This window comes from Excalfactoria chinensis, chromosome 4, assembly GCF_039878825.1.
Source record: "Excalfactoria chinensis isolate bCotChi1 chromosome 4, bCotChi1.hap2, whole genome shotgun sequence".
NCBI classification, from domain to species: Eukaryota; Metazoa; Chordata; class Aves; order Galliformes; family Phasianidae; genus Excalfactoria; species Excalfactoria chinensis.
Genome location: NC_092828.1, coordinates 73,152,753 through 73,171,103, shown reverse-complemented (window position 1 = coordinate 73,171,103; position 18,351 = coordinate 73,152,753). Strand labels below are relative to the sequence as shown.

Sequence of the window (18,351 nt, the reverse complement as noted above, 5' to 3'; positions counted from 1 at the left end):
CAAACAGTGGTTGAGATTTCCTTCTGTTTTGGGCAGCTTAGGAAGGAGGAATGGTTCCTGTGTTGAATTCTGCTGTTCCTGTACCTTCTCAGCCTGCTCATTATCAAGAGGTCATTAAATTCATCCTATGAAAGGATGAAACTATGAAAAACGCCATCTTCAGTACCTGAACTCAATGCAATTGTTACGCCAGCATGCTGAAAGAACAAAAAAAAGTCTCCTGAATGTTAGGTGTACATCATGCTATACTGTCAAAAGCCATACATACATAATTCGTCTTACTTTAGGCATCTCCTGTTTTCTAAAGAGTATTTGCATCTGGAGCTGATGTTTAAAATGATCACTTTCGGTAGCGTTCATTTGGTGCTTCCTGGCTTTACAGCTCACAGGTACAGGGATTTCTTAAAACACCTCTCAGTATCGCCGTGGTGCAGAGAGCATCTCAATGCTTGGTGGTACTCAGACTTCTTGTCACAATTTCTGGAATGGGGAAAATGAAGGAAATGTTTGGAGGAGTGTTTTCTGTGTACAGAAAATAGCTTTCAAGATGAAAAGTATAAACGCTGCTAATGGTGATTTTTTGTTAATTCATTTTAAGAGAGCAAAACAGGGAGAACCACTGCCAGTCACAGCTCAGAGAAGTACATTAAGAGCAGAATTTGCCCAGAGCCAGAATTCCAATCATTTGTTGTGTTTCTCATTTCAGGAAGTGATTAGAAATCTTGTGAAAAGATACGTTGCAGCAATGATAAGAACTTCCAAAACCAATGAAGGCTTAACTGAAGAAAATTTCAAGGTAACTTTTTTCTTTCTCATTAATAATCATATTAATTTGAGTAGACGCTTGAAGAGTTCCCACTAATTTAGGAAACGTGGAAATACAACCATTACTGGAGCTGGGGATATATATGCAGTGTGCATGCGGGTTTCTTTTGAGCAGAAAATACTCCTCATTCAGGTGCCTTCTCATACGGTCACTTCCACAGATGTGGAATTGTGTAGACAAAGGCTTTGCACAAAGCACTTGATTTGTGTCAACATCACACTCCTAATCCCGGACCGCTGGATACAAACAACACTTGTAAACAAAATTAAAGTTGGGCCAGCTAAAAAAATTCCTGTAGTATTTCTAAATTCCAACACTTTCATCACTTCTATAAAATGCCTTATTTCAGCTTGTCCCCCATTGCTCAAGCAGGAAGAAAGGGAGAGAAAGGGGTGGTCAGAAAGGCTGGACCGCAGCCTATGGTGGTAAGGATCTTGCCGACTCTCCGGTTCTCAGGATTAATGATACATCTTGTTTTTTCTGTCATCAAATAATAAAGATCTGTGTGGTGTTCTTGTAAGCATGACCTGATATCAGCCCTCTGCGTACCCCTGAGCAAGAGAATGCGGTCACTCTTTCACCTCACAGATAATGCTGCTGAGTGTACCTCATTTTTCCTCTTGCCCTAGGAATTAAAACAGGACATCTCAAGTTTTCGCTATGAAGTCCTTGACCTCCTTGGAAACAGGAAGCCACAGAGGAGAAGTTATTCTACCAGTAGCACAGAGGTGTCTCAAAAGGATGAAACAAATGAGGATAGCGCCGGAGAAAAACCCAAAGTCAAGAGCGTGTCTTTCAATGTAGCCAACAAAAAAAAGGACTTCAATGTATCGGCACTAATTAAAACCATGTCTGGGATTGATATGGTGGAAGAGAAGCCAAAAAGCAATGGGATCAGTAAGCGTTCCTTTATCCGAAATGGAAACAGAGTTCAGAGGCTTTCCAGTTCCAAGAAAGAGTCCTTTAAGAGACTGGGGCTGCTGTTCTCCAAGATGAATGGACATGTACCTGAAGCAAATTCAGAGCCCATGTACACTATTTCAGATGGAATTATTCAGCCACACTACATGTGGAAAGACATCAAATATTCTCAGATTGATAAAGAGAGAGAAGAGAATTGCTCCAAAAGCGAAATTAACCTCAATGAGGTAGACTACAGTGGGAACACGAGACTTAGAGGACAGAGCAAGGAGTGCCCTGTGGTTTGTACCAGCTCCCTTCACTGTGCTTCCAGTATTTGTTCCTCTAATTCCAGACTTTTAGACTCATCAGAGGATGTGTTTGATTCATGGGGAGAGGCTTGTGACTTGTTTATAAACCAGTGGAAAGACGGGCAAGAGGACCATGTTACAACGCGGCTATAAGTAAGGCTATCTTAACACCTGCTAGAAAACTTAGTTCATTATTTGTAGTTGTTTGCTCTCACCTGATTCAGCGTTACAAATTCCTTTCTGTCCACGGGATGAAACAAATGTAAAACTCTGTTAGCCTATTTTGTAGCTATCTGCACCTCTTATGATTTCATTTTACTTTCTTTTTACCTTCACAAAAACTGAATGGAAGGTTTCACCATTTATAAAGCCACTGTAAACCGCAGGACTCCTTCAGATGCAGTCTTCGAATCCCACATAATTCAGATTCACCAGTGGCAGAGTAGAGGATTTCTCTAGTGCTCTCATCATCCCAGCACCGCTGGGTTATCACTGCTGCTATCCAATGTGATCAGCTCTGCATCCTGCTTGGACTCCTCATCGGCACATCCAGCTGGTGAGCGGTGGCTTAGCAGGAGGCTGAGAATCATATGTAAAACCTTTTTAGGAAGGGTTTCAGGTTATAACTGGCTTTTTGTTTTCTTTAAGCAATACAACCTCTGATTCTTTCAGTAGCGTGTTTTTCAGGTCATTATATTCATCTTGTAAATTGTTACTGATGAAGAGGCACCTGTGATCATGCAACTAGAACACATTATGATTTGCTCATTTACTTAACTGCCATAAAGAAACTCCCTGGCAGGGAGCAGAATGGCCTCTTAGTGGGGCAGGCAGGGGAAGCCAGTGCCTGGCCTTGCTCAAAACTTCTGCATTGATGAACATCCCCAAACCAGCTGTGGCTGCCTGAGACAGAAACCTCAGTGTGGTTCTCATATCACTTACAGTAAACCAAAACCCAGCCCTAAACCTCACCTGATAGTAAACCACCTGCTCTTATTTCCATTGCTGCATTCGCGTTTTGCTGCCCTCCCTAGCCAGTGTCATGCTTCAGGCAGAAGCCATCCACCTGCTGTACAGCAGCTCCCTGGGTCTGAGAGCTACACACCTGAAACGCAGCTGAAGTAAGAGCAGCCCAGACTGCATCTGGCACCCTGGGATGTCTCTGTGGCCCATTTTCTAAGGTGCAACAAAAAGGAGCATGGAAAGGAAATGTTACCCTGCCGATGCTGTTTTTTCACTTCATTTTCCCCATCCATTTCTGCTAGGCCCTGTCCAGGCATTCCCCTTGTTGCATGTGTCCGAAGGAGCATCAGAAAGGGGAGAAGATGCCCCATCAAGAGCAAAACGGTTGACATGGTGATTTTTCACAATGTGATCCTTGGACTTTGTGTGCTGTTGCTGAGATACAGAGATGATTGGCACTCGATAATGCTTCAGAGCTGCTGTTAGTTGGCTGCTTGCCTGGAAGAAGCCAGTGCTGACCAGGAGCTGAGAAATGGCTGTGCCTTACACCACGGCTTTGTCAGGCTGAAGGCTCTATTCCCAGGGCAGGTGAGGTGGGCTGCAGTACATCCTGAGGGATACTGCCATAAATTACAGAGGCAGTGCAGTCCTGCATAAATGAGATGCTGGGATGCCTGGGGAATGATGCTTTGCCTGAGTTTCAGATCTGACTCTCTCCAGCTGTTAAGGAAAACAACCGCTTTGTTGGGATCTTCCTGTGGACACTGATAGAGCACAACTTAATGGTCATGATGGGACATGCCTGCAGCCCAGATAAGGTGTGAACAGCTCTTGTAGCAGACCTGCAGATGCTGGCAGGCCTGGCTCATGGGAGGCTCTGAATGCAGAACGTGAGGGGAAAAGCAGGGCTTTAGGCAAGCAACAGCATTAAGGAAAAAGAGCAGCCAGGAAGAGAGGCTCAGAAATGTTCTGTTCTCCTTGTTAGCAGCACCCAACCCAAAGATGTGCGAGGTATGAGAGCAAGAAGCACTTCTGTGTGAATCTGGATGTGGTGCTCAGAGATATGATTTAGCAGAGGGTTGTTGGAGTTGGGGTACTTTGGTTAGGCTGCGGTTGGACTTGATGATCTTTGAGGCCTTTTCCAACCTGAGTATTTCTATGATTCTATGAATAAACTGCAGCAGTCTTTGAGAGCTGCATCTTCTCTTCCTGTAAGGAAGGCTGAGCAAAGCATCACAAGGAGACTTGCAAAATCGGAGGGGTCAAAAGCAGTTGGCTGTTTGCTCAGTGAGAAATCCAGCAGTTCTGTCTTTTACGATACAAACCCAGCGATGAGAGCTGCAGTTAGAAGCAGCTGAATGCGGTTCTCAGAGCAGCCCACAATAAGAACCTACAGTTTAATAAATCTAATTTAGTGTATTTTTGGAAGCACAAGCATTAACGTGAGCTGCTACAGGGAGCGAGGAGAAGGGTTTGAATTCTTTCATCACTCACCTAAGCATAGTGCAGCTTATGAACTCTAGGGCAGCACATCTTTACGTTAGCAGTGTAACAAGTAGGAACACAAAGCACTCCAGTTTGGTTGTGCAGATGATGTCAGCTGCGTCGGAGGCTGGGGCAGATGCAGGGCTCACATCCTCAGACAGCAGAAGGGCTTTTAAGCTTTCCACAAATGAAGCACACTGGAGCTGGCTCCGCTTCAATGATGTTATTCAGATTCAGCCCTACATTAACAGGTACAAATCTCAAAACGGAACACAAATAACTGCAGCAATGCCTCTCAAAAATGAAGAAGTGACAGAGGGTAACGCAAATCCCTTCTGTGCAAACCGTGTGAGTCATGGCCTCCTGCTGTGTCCTGAAAGGGCAGGGGTTGGAGCTGCCACATGGTAATGGCATGATGGATAAAGCACTGCAATAATCTCTCGATAGCGTTCTGTTCTACAGGAGAGGAACATGACGGGGCTGCTGGGCTGCAGCTCCTGGGGGATTTGTTTCATGACTCAGATACTTCCCAGCTACGAACTAGTTTGAGCTGACTTTCACACCGAACACAACTGTTTGCTTTAGCTAAGAGATGAATACACGTGTCCAGCAGTTTGCTAAATTGGCAGCCTGGTCTCCCCAAAAGACCAAACTGCCTGATTGCATCTATGCATCCCCTTTTGTAGTGTTAGGCTTTGGAGCAGCTCGTGAATTACTATGACTACTGTTATGGAGGAGTGTCAGAGGAAGAAACTAAAAGACCTTGTGGAAAAAAAAAAATACATTAGATTGATCCCAGTCTTATTTTTCCTTTTTAAAATCACCCGCAGTCAGACTATTGGGGATTTTACTTACAGTTTTCCATCTTCTTACTCTTCCCTTTGGAGGAAAGGTTGAAGCATCTCCCTGCTGTTTGTACAAGCAGCTGTGGTAGGAGCTTATGGGACACTGAGCATCTTCTGTGAGGAGTTCACCTATTCCCTGGTTCGGGGTGCACAGCTGTGCCACAAACTGGCCCATGCCTGGCCTCTGTGCTGGGTGCTCCAACAACCACCATCATACATATCCTAGGAATTTGGAATCAAGTACGTCTTGATCGTTTGTCCTATTCTTTAGGTTTCCTGCTCTTCGAAGTAGCTTTATTTCTCCCCTCACTGACATCATTTTCACCTGGCTTTGTAACCTGCAAACGATCCCCAGCAGGCAGTCGGACCCCCAGACACAGACCATCACAGAGCTAGGAGGAGGCAGCATACTCAGGTCAGAGACTGAAGTTGTTTTAGAAATAAGAAGTTAAGTAACATCTCCGCAGATTATTTGGGTAATTGTATTTGTATATTATTCGTGTACTGGTATATATGTAAATACTCAACTGTTTGTATATGTGGTCCCTACAGAAGCAGCATGCAGTGACAGAGCACAGGACTGGCCAAGACTTGAGGTCCATTCCCAGCTCTGCCACTGACTCACCTGTGACCTTGGGCAAGTCACGCGGCCTCTCTAATGCCTCAGTTTCCCCATCTGTAAAATAGGGATAATACTACTTACCTACCTCGCAGGGGGGTTAGTTCATTATTTATAAGCACTTTCAGATCTTCAAATTTAAGGCGCTATATACAGTAACCAGTTAATACTGATAGCAGTGGTACGTACTTTTATTTTCTGAAGACTAATTCAGGTTAGGATTTTGCTATGTCTGTTAAGGTAGTTTCCCATGTATTAAAAAAAGCATGATTTCCCACCAGTGGAATTCAGGGCACTTCTGCAGCAGAGACCTGGGAGCCTCAGCTGACTTCCTTGGTCTTGTGACATGTCTCACTCGGAACGTCACCTTACTGTTCTTGTGCTTCACCCTTTTTCTAGTGATACGTGTAACCATTTTTAAACAGAAACTGCCACTGTAAGTACTTATAGAAATGTATTCCTACATAAAACCTTACCCTTTGAATAGGTTAAAGCTGGTTGTCACAACAGACTTCCAGGCACGGGGAGGTTCCACGGTCAGCCCAGTGCTGTTTATGTGCACACAGAAGTAAAAACAGTTGGGCTTCAGGAAAACATCACATTCTTTTGTGTCAGAGGAGCACTGGGGTTTGATGTGCACGGGAAGGGCATAGCGAGCGTTCTGAGCCCAGGAGCGTGGTGTTCTTACAGGAGCATGAGGGAACCTCCACTTTGGAAAAGTACTAATAGCGTAAGCAGGGATCCTGTTTACTCCGGGGCTGTCTCACCAAGTCAAAAAGCCAGGCAAACACCAACTGCCCTATAGCTGTTAGGCATAGGTCCTACTCCACTTGGAACTCCACTTTTGCTTTTCTTTTTGTCTTCCCTTTTCTAAAGGCCGAAATCTCACAGAAATACACGCGTACACCACAAAAAGGTTCCGTTTTTGGCTGAGTTCCCCCTTAGGCACCTCCCACTGCAGCGTGCCAAGTATCCCACAGATGTGCCCGTGAGAAGGCCGTGCGCAGCCTCCAAGGCTGACTTCCAGAACAGCAGCATCACCCATCACCCCAGCCCCATTACAATTCCACAGACATCCAGAATGGATGGAGCAGGACAAAAAGCAAAGCCATCCAACGCCACTAAGGCTGCCCAGAAATGATGGAAACTGTGACTTACCCAACAACTCTCTGGAGCTTCCCTTGGGGTGGACGCACTGAGAAGAGCTCTCTCCCTCCAGAGAGGCTCCCTGTGCCATCCTGAGGCTGCAGCTCAGCTCACCTGCCAGGTGTGCCAGAAGCATCAGCGCTTTCCATTCACACAAAGGCAAAATTAATTGGAATCAGTGAGACTGCAGTGAATAATAAATCAGCCCACTAGAGTAGCATCTAAAATAAAGTGCTGCCAAAATAATCTGCAGCTCTCAGAGAAGGTGTAACTTGAAACTTCACAAGTATAAAAATCAATCGCTGTCTGAGTTTTGGAGGCAGTGGGAGGCACTCTGGGCTGGCCACGTTAATGTATTTTCAAACCATTTACAATTCAATTCCATTTCATTTTCACACCGCTTTCCTTGTTTCAGACCATTACACTTGTACAAACAAGTCATTTATAGATCGTTCGCGTAATTCCCTCCACCCAGAATAACCGCTGCTCTGGAGTAAACGGATGATCAAGAATGACTCTTAAAAAGAGAACATGCTTTATCTAAGAGTAGCGTATTTAAAAGGCAAAAACATCTTTCGAATGTCTGACAGTGTGTTACGTTTCAGGGAGGCCTGCTTTTCAAGGCCCTGCTTTTATAAGGTGTGCAAAGCAAAACCCAAAACCAACAGCGGTGACCCCCACCGAGCTCACATTGCCCACTACACTGAGGCCAACCTGACCATTGCATTCTTTCTTTACGTACAGAGCCTTCACAACCCACAGCTCACCAACTATGGAGAACAGCACTGCCCATCCTGCTGGCTGGCACGTCCTCCTGCAGCATGGCTCATTTCTTTCCTTTGGGGATTTCTTCCCCACCCATTTAAAGCATTTCCATCAGCAGTAACTCTAAGCCGGACGAAACAGCGTGCTTAGAATGAGATGTGATCAGTCACAGAGCCGGTCATTGGCACGTGAGCTAACAGAACACTGTGATACCTTTCGCCAACAGAATGAAATGCCTTTTGACTATAAATAGTTGCTTTGGAGCAAAGGGGCACTTTTTGGTGTAGCTATTTTTGAGGTATTGTACAGCTTTATTTAAAAAAAAACCTACTGAATGTGTTTACAAGGTGGCTCTGGAAACTAGAAGGCAAGGGATCCTTCAGAAGCAAAGGGTGGTTGCAGATGTGTAGATACTCAATTCGCTATTCAGGAAGCCCTGGAGAATTGGGCTTACACTGGAAATGGTTGTGGTTTTTTGCGGGTTTGTTTTGCTTTCAGTCAGTCCGGTTTTAATATCAAATTAAATCTTCATGCAAAAGCTATCACAGAAGCAGCTTCGCAGCAGGTCATGTTTGAAGGTGCCGTTTTATTTCACAGGATAAGAAGAAAAAAATAAAAAGGTGAGGATTTTCTTCTTTCATTTAACGTTGGTCAGAAATCAAATGGCCTTTTCCAGGCAACAGAGCTTTCAGGTTGAGAGAATGTTGCGTATTTAGTGGAGACAGAGTGGGGACCTCAGCATTCACCCATTAGGTGGGAGCAGCCACCCCGACGGCGGGGGAGGATGGAGAAGGGCAGAGCAAAAAGCAAAAACAAACGCTCCCTTTTACCTACTTTTCTACTTGCACCTTTTATGTCCGCAGTGCAGATTCCACGTCATTCCCTCATGTAACATGTAAAAACGAAACGATGTACATAATAAATAAAATTATTTATTTTATGTGTATTTTTAGCTTAACTGTAAACTGAAAAGAAAAACAGCGTTTAATCTTTTTTTTTTTTTCTTTTTCCCAAAAAAATGTAAGCCTATTGAACTTCAAGGTGTTTCTACCTTTTCGGATGTAACATTTCCAGCTACCTATTGATAATAAACAGTTATGAACAGCAAAGCACGTGACATTTAATAATTTCTACCACCTTCTGCACTGGAAGCCTCCTCAAGGAGCACTTCTGGGCTCCACTGCTATAGATTTATGCCGGTGTTTGTATGAAGAGACGTGGTACAGCCCTGCTTACCTGCACTGAAGTCAGCCGGCCAGACCTGAGCAAGCATTCCCAAGCAGCAGCTGAGCAACACCTGACTGTGCAGAAGTTGGAAAACCCCCATCGTGACACCTTCTCTGCAATAGAAAGCAGCAAATCCACACTGAGTGTTGGTAAATATAATGCACCGCAGGAATGCCATTACTGCAATACAGAGGAGTGCAAGGATGTATCATTCCATTTTAATTTGCTCCCCACAGATATCCTTTGACCAGCATAACTACATCATCCACTTTGGAATACGCAGCAATAGAGCTAATAGCGTAAAAGAGTCATTAAGCAACAACCCAACTGTATTACCGTAATTTGCCCGTGTGAAGCGCTCCTCCAAGCAGATCTCATTAAAGCTTTTTCAAAGCGGGTGAAGTTCCATCGGCCGCCAGGAGCCGCTGCTCACACCTCCAGAAGAACAGGAGTTTTCTAAGTTAGACAAGGGCAGCACCCCTCTCCTTGAAGCGCAATGATCCCAGCACAAGGTGGGCAACAAGGCCCTGCGTGGGAACAGAGAGCTGCAGCAGCAAAGCCCAGGACTGCAGCAGTCCTCAGCTGCAGAGCTGTAGACACACAAAGGATACGAGAATGCCATTTTATTATTACTGTTTTTCTTTTCAGAGTTAGATGCGCATACTCCTTCATCCTACCATAAAACCTGGCATTTCAAAGCTAAGGCACCCTGAATCTCTAGTTGTGCTCTCCACCTCAGAAACAGAAACTGCATCTGAAAGTGCCTTGTGCTGTACGGTGACTGCAGGGATAGAAGGATGTGCTGCAGCAGAGAACACCAGGTTGGAGCGGGGAGGGAGGGAGGTGAGCTGAGGCAGACGGAGCTTTGCAGTATAATCCATCTCCTCCTTACTGCACTTCCTGAAAACACAAACCACGTGCCCACATCATCACCATAAACATTAAACATTTTTGCTTTCAATTCTGACAAATACAAAAGAAACCGGTTTAAAAAGGGGACTGAAATCACAGTTTGAAATTTGAATGCGAACAGGCAGGGTAGGAAACAGGAAAAATACCCAGAGGAGAGGGCAGAGGGAGGTGGAAGGTCCACTCATTTCATCCTTGCAGGACGTGTCGCTTTCTCTTGGGACCATTTTCCATAGCACAGCGATGTCAAGCAGCTGTCACAGCCACGCATGGCTCTTACCTTGGTGTAACCTCTGTGTTATGCTGGTGGCAAAGTGTTCGCCTGCTCCAGCGGAAGCAACGTTCAGCAAAAGGAATACATGGGACACCGTAAATGAGTTCAGTGTGTAAAAACACCCTGTTAGGGCTCAGACACGCATTCCTGCTGCTGCAGATCAGCACTCTTGTGGCAACGACTGAAGCGCTGTGAGCGCTGCCCAGCGCCTGTGGCTAATGCTGACTGAACTGCTCTGCGCTAATGTGAGCGGCAGTGACTCGGCTGGCAGGAGCTCTGCCTTGAAACGTTTAAATTCTGATCTTATTTCAAAGCCATAAAGTTCTAATTGGAGAGCTCTGCCTTCCTCCCTCGTAAGGGCGGTCGGTCACTTTGAACTGTGGGTCTGGATTTAAAATTCGAGCACCTCCCACACATAATGCAGCCTTTGACAGCGTGGTTTTATAAACGAGAAGGATTTCCAGCACCACTGCAGAGAGAAAGAGAGGCTAAAATAAAACAACTGAGCTGGAAAAGCAACAGCCATAGGAGTCGGTTTGGTGTTCTTGCACAGCCATGGGGAAAACAGCACAGGAATGGCAGCCAGCACAGCCCTGCAGGACAATGCTGCCGGCAGGCAGAATCAGCACGATTAGTCTCTACAGCATTTGTAATAATTACCTTCAATAACAGATGGATTTTACAATTCAAGAGACTCCGGAGACTTGTGCCTCCAGCACACAGCAGCGCTGCACAGAATGTTAACAAGCGGAGGAGCGGCTCGCTGCCTGCAGGGAGCCCGATGGCCCAGCACCCCTCAGCCAGCACAGGCTGCAGCACGCCGCCACTGCGTGGTGCTCAGGAATGGACGCGTGCTCTGGCACTGGGGGATCTGCAGGCAAATAGCTGGATCACAACATGCTCCTTCGAAGGGCAGAAAGGTTTGTAGCAGGTTAGAAGAGGGCGGAATACATGAAGTCCACACCTGAAAGCTACGACACATCATTGCCTACTTCATCCCGCACTGCCAGGAGTGCTCTGTGGCACAACCAGCTCAGGGCTCCTTCCCACAGCCTTCAAGTGATATTCCACTCTGAGCCGCTGCCTTTCACGCAGAGAAAGGTGGTGTGGAAAAGAAGGTGGCAAGTATGACTGGCACAGGCTTGGCAGCACAAGCCTTCTCCCTTTGGGAAGTTGAAAATCCAGCCACCAGAAAATAAAAATACACGATGCCAATGCACTTCAGGATCAAATCTACTTCAAGGATTCATTAATATGCAACATACATCTAGAAACCAAAAGGAGGGGAAAAAAAAAATCAATCTGAAGGGAATTATTGTTCCAATCAGAAATCAGTACTCAAGACTTTGTACCTCCACTCAGATGCACAATAATATGCCCAAAATACGCACGCAGCTGCAAACCACACTCCCCTGCTCACACCCGATGCAGGCAGGCATGAAACTGCGTTGGTCTGGTTCCAACACGAGGGTTTTGGAGCATCACCAGACTGACACCAGGATCCTCACAGGAAAGAAATCCCCTGAGCCCCAATCTTGCTGCTCACGCCTTCACATGCTCTCAATGAAGCCAAGGTCCTCGACACCACTGCTCCAACAACAGCAACTCTTAGAACCCCCCTCCCCCGATACTTCAGTGTGTTTTTATCAGTACAACTTTATGCTGTAATACAGCAGCATCACTTTCTAACATACAGAGGGCGGGGATGAACCTGCTCCAGCACGCTAACTGCTCCCACAGCCCCTGCATGCTAGTTTAAAGAACTGCTTCTGAGCCTCAGCAGCCCCCGATACAAACATCACAGCGGAGGTGCCTGGCTGTGGATCAGATCTGTGAGTGAGTGCACCAGACCCAGACTGCAAGTGTAAAAATCACCGTGATATTTCATTTTTAAATGCACCTCAGTTGAGGTGACTAACAGGGCTGATAATGCCGCGGCTGACAAAAACCCAGCTACCAGAAGGGTAAGAAAAACTCGACTCCCTGCCACAATTGTTGGTCTGCATTTCTAAGAGGGAAGAAGCTGACTCCTGAAGACAAATAAACACTGAAAGACAAAACACGACTCCCAGCTATGATAACCATTTGCACTGAAAGGAAAAAGCAAGGCTGTCTCACTGACCGTGTCAGGAAAGAGGCATTATTCATTGCTGAAGCAGAGACTCACTCCAGCGCTAACAGCAACTGTTTGATATGACAGATGATGGCACTCGAGACTGAAGTGGAAACGCATCTGATGACTCCATGATGGAGAGTGCACTTCTGCAACCCACTCAATCTTCAGGTGCACAACATCAGTCAAATGGTTTCCAGATTCCCTTTGGAGGTTACCTACTGAATTAACTTCTGAGTCAGTAAGAAAACGTGTGGCATTGCTCCCCATTCTCATAAAGGCCCGTGTAAGTTAAGAGCACTCTTTCAAAGAGACAGAAGTCCTGGTGGTCTCCAGCTCAACAGTACAGCAGGTCAAAATAACACTGGTTTAGCAGGGATTGCTTCCATCACAACTTGGTTCTTCCTCTGGCTCCTCCATCTCAAAGAATTACATTAAACCCCCAAGTTAAACGTACAGCAGTAATTAGAGATCTGAAGAAACAGAAGTCAAGCATACAACCCCCTAGACAAAAGAATAACTGCTTTTATTAATACAGGGGGGAAAAAAGCCTTATGAGTCTTAATAGGGTCAAATGAAACCGTCAGGAGTGACTTTTTCCTGCTGTTTTTGGTCCCATCCCGTGTTTACATGACAGGTATACCGATGGAAACATGCTCCCCCCTCTGTTTAGTACAGTCACTCCTCTTTTCATCCCCACTCAGCTGTATAAAGTCACAGAGCAGTAGCAGGGGCACACACACAATTACTTTCAACTTCACCAAATAACAACTGTGCCACTTTCTGAAGCTACCGACAGCACCTCCTTATCTGTACCATATGTCCCCCCCACGCAGGCTGTGCTTCAATGAAGACAACTCAAGTCCCCTACAAAATCTGGCAGCCGTGTTTCAGAAAGCAGCTCCAAGACCCAAATGCTGAACTTGTGAAAGAAAGATCAAGCCTTGGAAAACAGATTGCTTTGCTCACTTACTGGGACTCTGGTACCAAGCTCTTCTAACCTGCACTTGTGCCCCAGCTCATTACCCCAGCACAGGGCAGTACCACCACCCTGCCCTTAGCTGTGAGCAGGCTCCAGCTGGCAGCCCCCACGCAGTAATTCTGCACATGCAGTGCAAGGTTCTGTGGAGGACAGAAGCAGTGAGAGCCCGCCGCTGCAGTCTCATGCTGAAAAAAGACCATGCTTTGCCATTGCAGGCAGGAGCAGCCTCACCTCTCACAAGACAGTATTTCTTCAGTGCTGCCTGCTGGGTGACTTACTGTCGTGAACATAAAGTACCGGTAATGAATGACCACGCATTTCCATGGGTTAGATGCTTTTATTTTGTGCTATCAGTGCTAATCACACACCAGAACTACCACCACTCGTGCAACAGCTTTCACAAAACGTATCTTACAAATACACACCGATATACAGCAGAACAGGTTGAAGCAATATCTTACATTTTTAGGAGCCATGAAGCCAACAGAGAATTAAATCACATATTACAAATACGTGATCACTAACAGCAAAACAAGTTTTGTTTTGTGAAATCTGAACACCAACTCATCTCAAACAATTCTGTCCTCGAACCAACTCTGCACCCAATTCGTTGCTGTGTCTGTAATGGCAGCTGTGCTTGGACAAGAACCACGTGTTTAAGTGCTACGGTGTACCCAACTCACACAGGTACGTAATGCAACTTCCCTTAGTGACAGTTTGTTTTTACACATTTTTTAATGTAATCTAATACATGCATTGTGTTCCCCTGCACTGCAGTTTATGGATACTCCTCTCCTATGCTGCCTTAGATGAACTACTAAAACTTCATCCTGTCAAGCTCATTATCATTAGCAAGAAACACAGAATTGAATGCAATCTGATCAGTCACCCCAGCCCACTGAGACAAACAAAGACTTACAAAACAATGCAAGTCGATGAAAAAAAGACAGGAGAAAAACTAAGTGCAAGAAGTGACCTTACACCCTCCCAGACTTACATTCCTTGAGGCACATAAGGCATCGCAGGGTTAGGTGAGGCAACATAGCTGACTTGGTGCAGCTGTCCAGAACTTACAGCATTAGGAACTCGTGCAGAATTTCCATATGGTGGATTTATTGAATGCCACGAACCGATATATTGATAGGCGGGTACTAAAGAGATGCAAGGGTCAAACCCTGGAGCAGATGGCTGACTATAGGGGTCTGACACCACCGGGTAATACACCATGCCATGGGACAGGGCTGGAGGCTCTACGTTTTGAAAGTTACCTTAAAAAGAAAAAGATACACATTTACTACCATCTTTCACTCTTATTTACAACTTTCATCAGCATGAATGCAGCACTATTTGGTGTCCAGAAGCAAAAAATGCCTTTAGATGATAACAATTTCAGGCCCATATATATTTTTCCAAAAAGCAGGATCAAAAGCATCACGGGTTCCATGTTAGACTTGAGGACAGCTTACCCAGCTTCTCACTGAAGCCCATTTAAGAACAACATAACAGTATTCTCCAATGGTAAGAATTTTTTTCATGAGAGACTCCGGTGAGGGGCTAATACGCTCTTTGCCTATTTAATCTTTGACCAGAGGGTGCTAATCTACACAACAGAACTGTGCCTGATGAACAGGCTGAAGCATTATTAGCATTAAGCCTGCACGTGTCTAAGCAACAGCGCTGTTACAATGCGCTCCTTCCCGACACTGATCATTTGCCACATTCCACAGATTTTCACGAGGCAGGGATCTGACCTTTCTGACAGCTTTTTCTTCATTTAATACAATCCTCTTACTGCCAAGTCTACCTACAAGCTGGCTGCACAGCTATGTGAAGCTACGTTTTGCTGGAGCTCTCCACACAGTAGAAGCAGCCATCAGTAAGGATTATTCAGAGGTAACTGCTCAGCACGAAGCCTCAAGCTAAGGTTTGCAGTGTCTTCCTCCGACAAAATGCTTGTGAAAGCAGCAATACTCAGGGCTTGCTGAAACTCACTTGTCTCCTTTACCTTAAAAGCAGGCATTATTTTGATATCATAATTATTAGCTTATCAGTGAGCAATATGATATTCCTTCAATGTGATTTCAGAGTAAGTTCCCCCAAGTTGAAATTAGTTCAGTGAGTGCAAACCTAGAAAGGACCACTACTTACTTCTCATGGTTTTAAAAAGCCCTTGGCATCAGTGGCTACAAGAGTGCCTCCAGCATTATTTGAAGCAACTAATGATAACCCATTATGATGTCTGCACTATGCCCTCCCAACTTCATGCTTCCTATATGTTATAAAGATGCAAGAAAGAATTCCTGTGGAGCAGCTGTAGTCTGAAAGCCATTACCTCACTTTTCACAATTTCTGTATGTGGTCTTATAGTCAAATACTCACCATTTGTAGGCGCATCAAGGGGAACATGTTGGACCTCAGCTCGCCCAGCATCGTAGAGCTGAGGTACCGACTGATCCAGGACATGAGCTGGCTCAGCATATGCTGGATAAGCCTCCACAGATGATGCTGGTGGCACTGGCTGCACATAGACCATGGAATGCCAGTAACTCTGGTGATAGTACTTTGAGGAGAAAAACAACAAGAAAACAAGGTCAGACATGTAACCACACAGTCTCCATCCCTCCTCCAAATCACCAGTAGTTTCATATCAAAGAGGATGACGTTATATATGAAGGAGGAGAAAAAAAAGCACGCAGTGTCAGAAAATTTGCTGTAATAGCTGCAACTACCAACTCAGTTCTATCCTGTTTTTTAAGAGGGAGTTTTGATTCTCAACAATCAACTTTGCCATATTCAAGGAGGTTTTTCCATTTGTTCAGTTGAAGAATCTCGCATACTGCTGCTACCTCTCAGAGTTCCAGCACTGACATTGCCCGTGCCTGCTGGTACACAGACAACTGTTACAGACAGTGTTCTTTAGCAGAGCAATGGTTCCCAAGGCAAAGAACTGGTGCTAACTGGTCTGAGCCGTGCATATCCTACAGGACTCAAACCATACATTTTCAAACAGCCTTTGATATCTCATCTAAGCAGACAAAGTTTCCCAGTAGTTCCATATTCCCCTTTACCCTCGCTGAGAGGATATTTATTCTTCATCCTTCACAAAAATCAGAGTAAACAACCAGACATACTAATGTGCTTTACAATTTGAGTTAGAACGTTGTTCCTGAGCTATACTTTAATCACCTCCAAGCAAGCTTATATGTAATAATCGTCATCTACACAGTATGCACACTTAGCACACCTGGAAGCCTTAAATACATCAGTACATCTGTCAAGAAAAGCAGCAGTTTTTACAGGCAATTTACTGTACTCACTTTAAAAGCACTTACTTGCAATCCCAGATTAAAATAATACTGCAAGACCTTTGTATCTGAAATTAAAGGATATGGCATTAAAGAGCAGATGAGCAAAAAGAATTCTACATACATCCAGAACATTCTAAGTCATCTCAATAAGTAACTATCTTAGCATTATTTTTTCTTTAATGTTTTGAGGGTAAAGAGTATATTTGGAGTTTAACTGCTTGTTATCAATATTGCATCTTTAAGCTAATTCAGTTAGATGTATGTACAATATACTGGACAACTCGCTCCCAGCAACCCCAGCAGCTTAAATGAACTTTAAAAAGCATTGCCAAGCATAGCATGGCTTTCAAAGTCTAAACAGTCCCAGAAGAGTGAAGCTGTTTAAAACCTTCCAGGTTTGCCAGTGAAAGCAGAGGAGAAGCGAGCATGTTTTAAATCCATGATGCAGCACCAGAACCGTGCATAAGAAACTCAGTTCTCAGTCTTAATGCTTTGTCTTAAAGGCTCAGGAAGGACAGCCACCTATTCCACAGCAAGAGGTTAGTTCTGATTTAGTACTGAGAGGACCTGAAAAATCAAAGCAGCAAAGCAGGGAAATGACTTGAGATAAACAAGCCAGTAAGGATTTCAACTTTGGGTTATATGGAAACTCTGGAAGCGTTGCTGTCTTCTTACCATCTCTGCTCTTCCCTCAACTACAGCCTCCAAATGACTTTTCTGCTACTTCGCACACACACTTTCATAGCCCTGCTCTTCTATAGTACTGAGTATTGTTGTCTGCTGTAAACAGGAATAGAACTGGAAATGCAAACCCCTATTTTGAAATGAATGAGGACTGGTTCCTCTTCTGCCAATTCACAACTCTTTTGCTGTTCAGCAGATTGGACCGGGCCACAATCCACTTAAACACAAGAAAGGATCCGTGTTAAGCCTAAAGGGCTGCTGATTTGGCTCTGACATTAACCAGTTAAATATTAAAAAGAACTGGAAGGCTCACGCAAATGTCACCTTCTTAGTTATGTAGCCAAAAACCACATCCACCTTGGAAAGGTGATTTTGTTAATCTGATTTTTCAATTGATTATGCAAATATATGCAAAACAAGCCTAAGAAGTGAATGAAACAGCTGCTTCATAGCAGCAATAGCGGTACAAAGGAGGAGCTGGGAAACTGAAGTGACCAACTGATAGAGGAAATTACTGATGTCTGGGGAGTTCTGGAACAGAAGCCAGTACAGTAGGGGACAGTTTTTGTTTATATTCCTCTTTCAGATGTCTAGAAATCAAGTCAGTCTTCAGTATAACAAAACAACAGTGAAATAACAGTTAAAGCCAGAAGAAGTTAACTGCCCTGGCATGAAAATATGAAGATCATGCTAACTACTGGTAAAATTTAATCTCATGCTACACAAGGCCAAAGTTTGCTGCTCAGCTGAGTAGCTCAGATCAATCCTGAATGCTGCCACAGGAAAGGAGCAGTGTCCAGAACACTCTAACAGCAAGCGGCTTTCACAGCTGCTTCGAACACAACAGGTGGGAGTAAGATACCCAAGGTTGCTGTGTTAACAGAAGCCATTTCACAAGCCCTAAACATCATTAAAAAGACTCGATCAACCCTGAGAACTGGAACACAGATGTATCAATGAACATTAGGGCACTGCCTTCCTCACCAGATAGAAT

The 18,351-nt window shown here is 44.7% G+C and overlaps 2 protein-coding genes across 7 annotated transcripts in view; one reads left to right on the top strand and one right to left on the bottom strand.

The window, feature by feature from the left end:
- Positions 1-8,969, top strand: part of TRPC5 (transient receptor potential cation channel subfamily C member 5) — a 96,785-nt gene extending 87,816 nt beyond the window's left edge. For 4 of the 6 annotated variants that reach the window (XM_072334674.1, XM_072334675.1, XM_072334677.1 and 1 more), the window contains exons 10-11: positions 707-796; positions 1,456-2,708. In XM_072334674.1, coding sequence (XP_072190775.1) covers positions 707-796; positions 1,456-2,190 — 825 coding nt within the window. In that variant the 3' untranslated portion in view covers positions 2,191-2,708. Of the gene's footprint in view, positions 1-706; positions 797-1,455; positions 2,709-3,302 lie in introns of those variants that run through there. The other 2 variants (XM_072334679.1, XM_072334678.1) reach the window with 2 other exon arrangements.
- A 4,506-nt stretch (positions 8,970-13,475) lies between these two features.
- Positions 13,476-18,351, bottom strand: part of ALG13 (ALG13 UDP-N-acetylglucosaminyltransferase subunit) — a 29,185-nt gene continuing 24,309 nt past the window's right edge. Inside the window, exons 26-28 of the mRNA XM_072335820.1 lie at positions 16,698-16,738; positions 15,745-15,925; positions 13,476-14,633 (exon numbers count right to left, since the gene is read on the bottom strand). Of these exons, the coding sequence (XP_072191921.1) occupies positions 14,359-14,633; positions 15,745-15,925; positions 16,698-16,738 (497 nt within the window). The 3' untranslated portion in view covers positions 13,476-14,358. The remainder of the gene's footprint in view (positions 14,634-15,744; positions 15,926-16,697; positions 16,739-18,351) is intronic.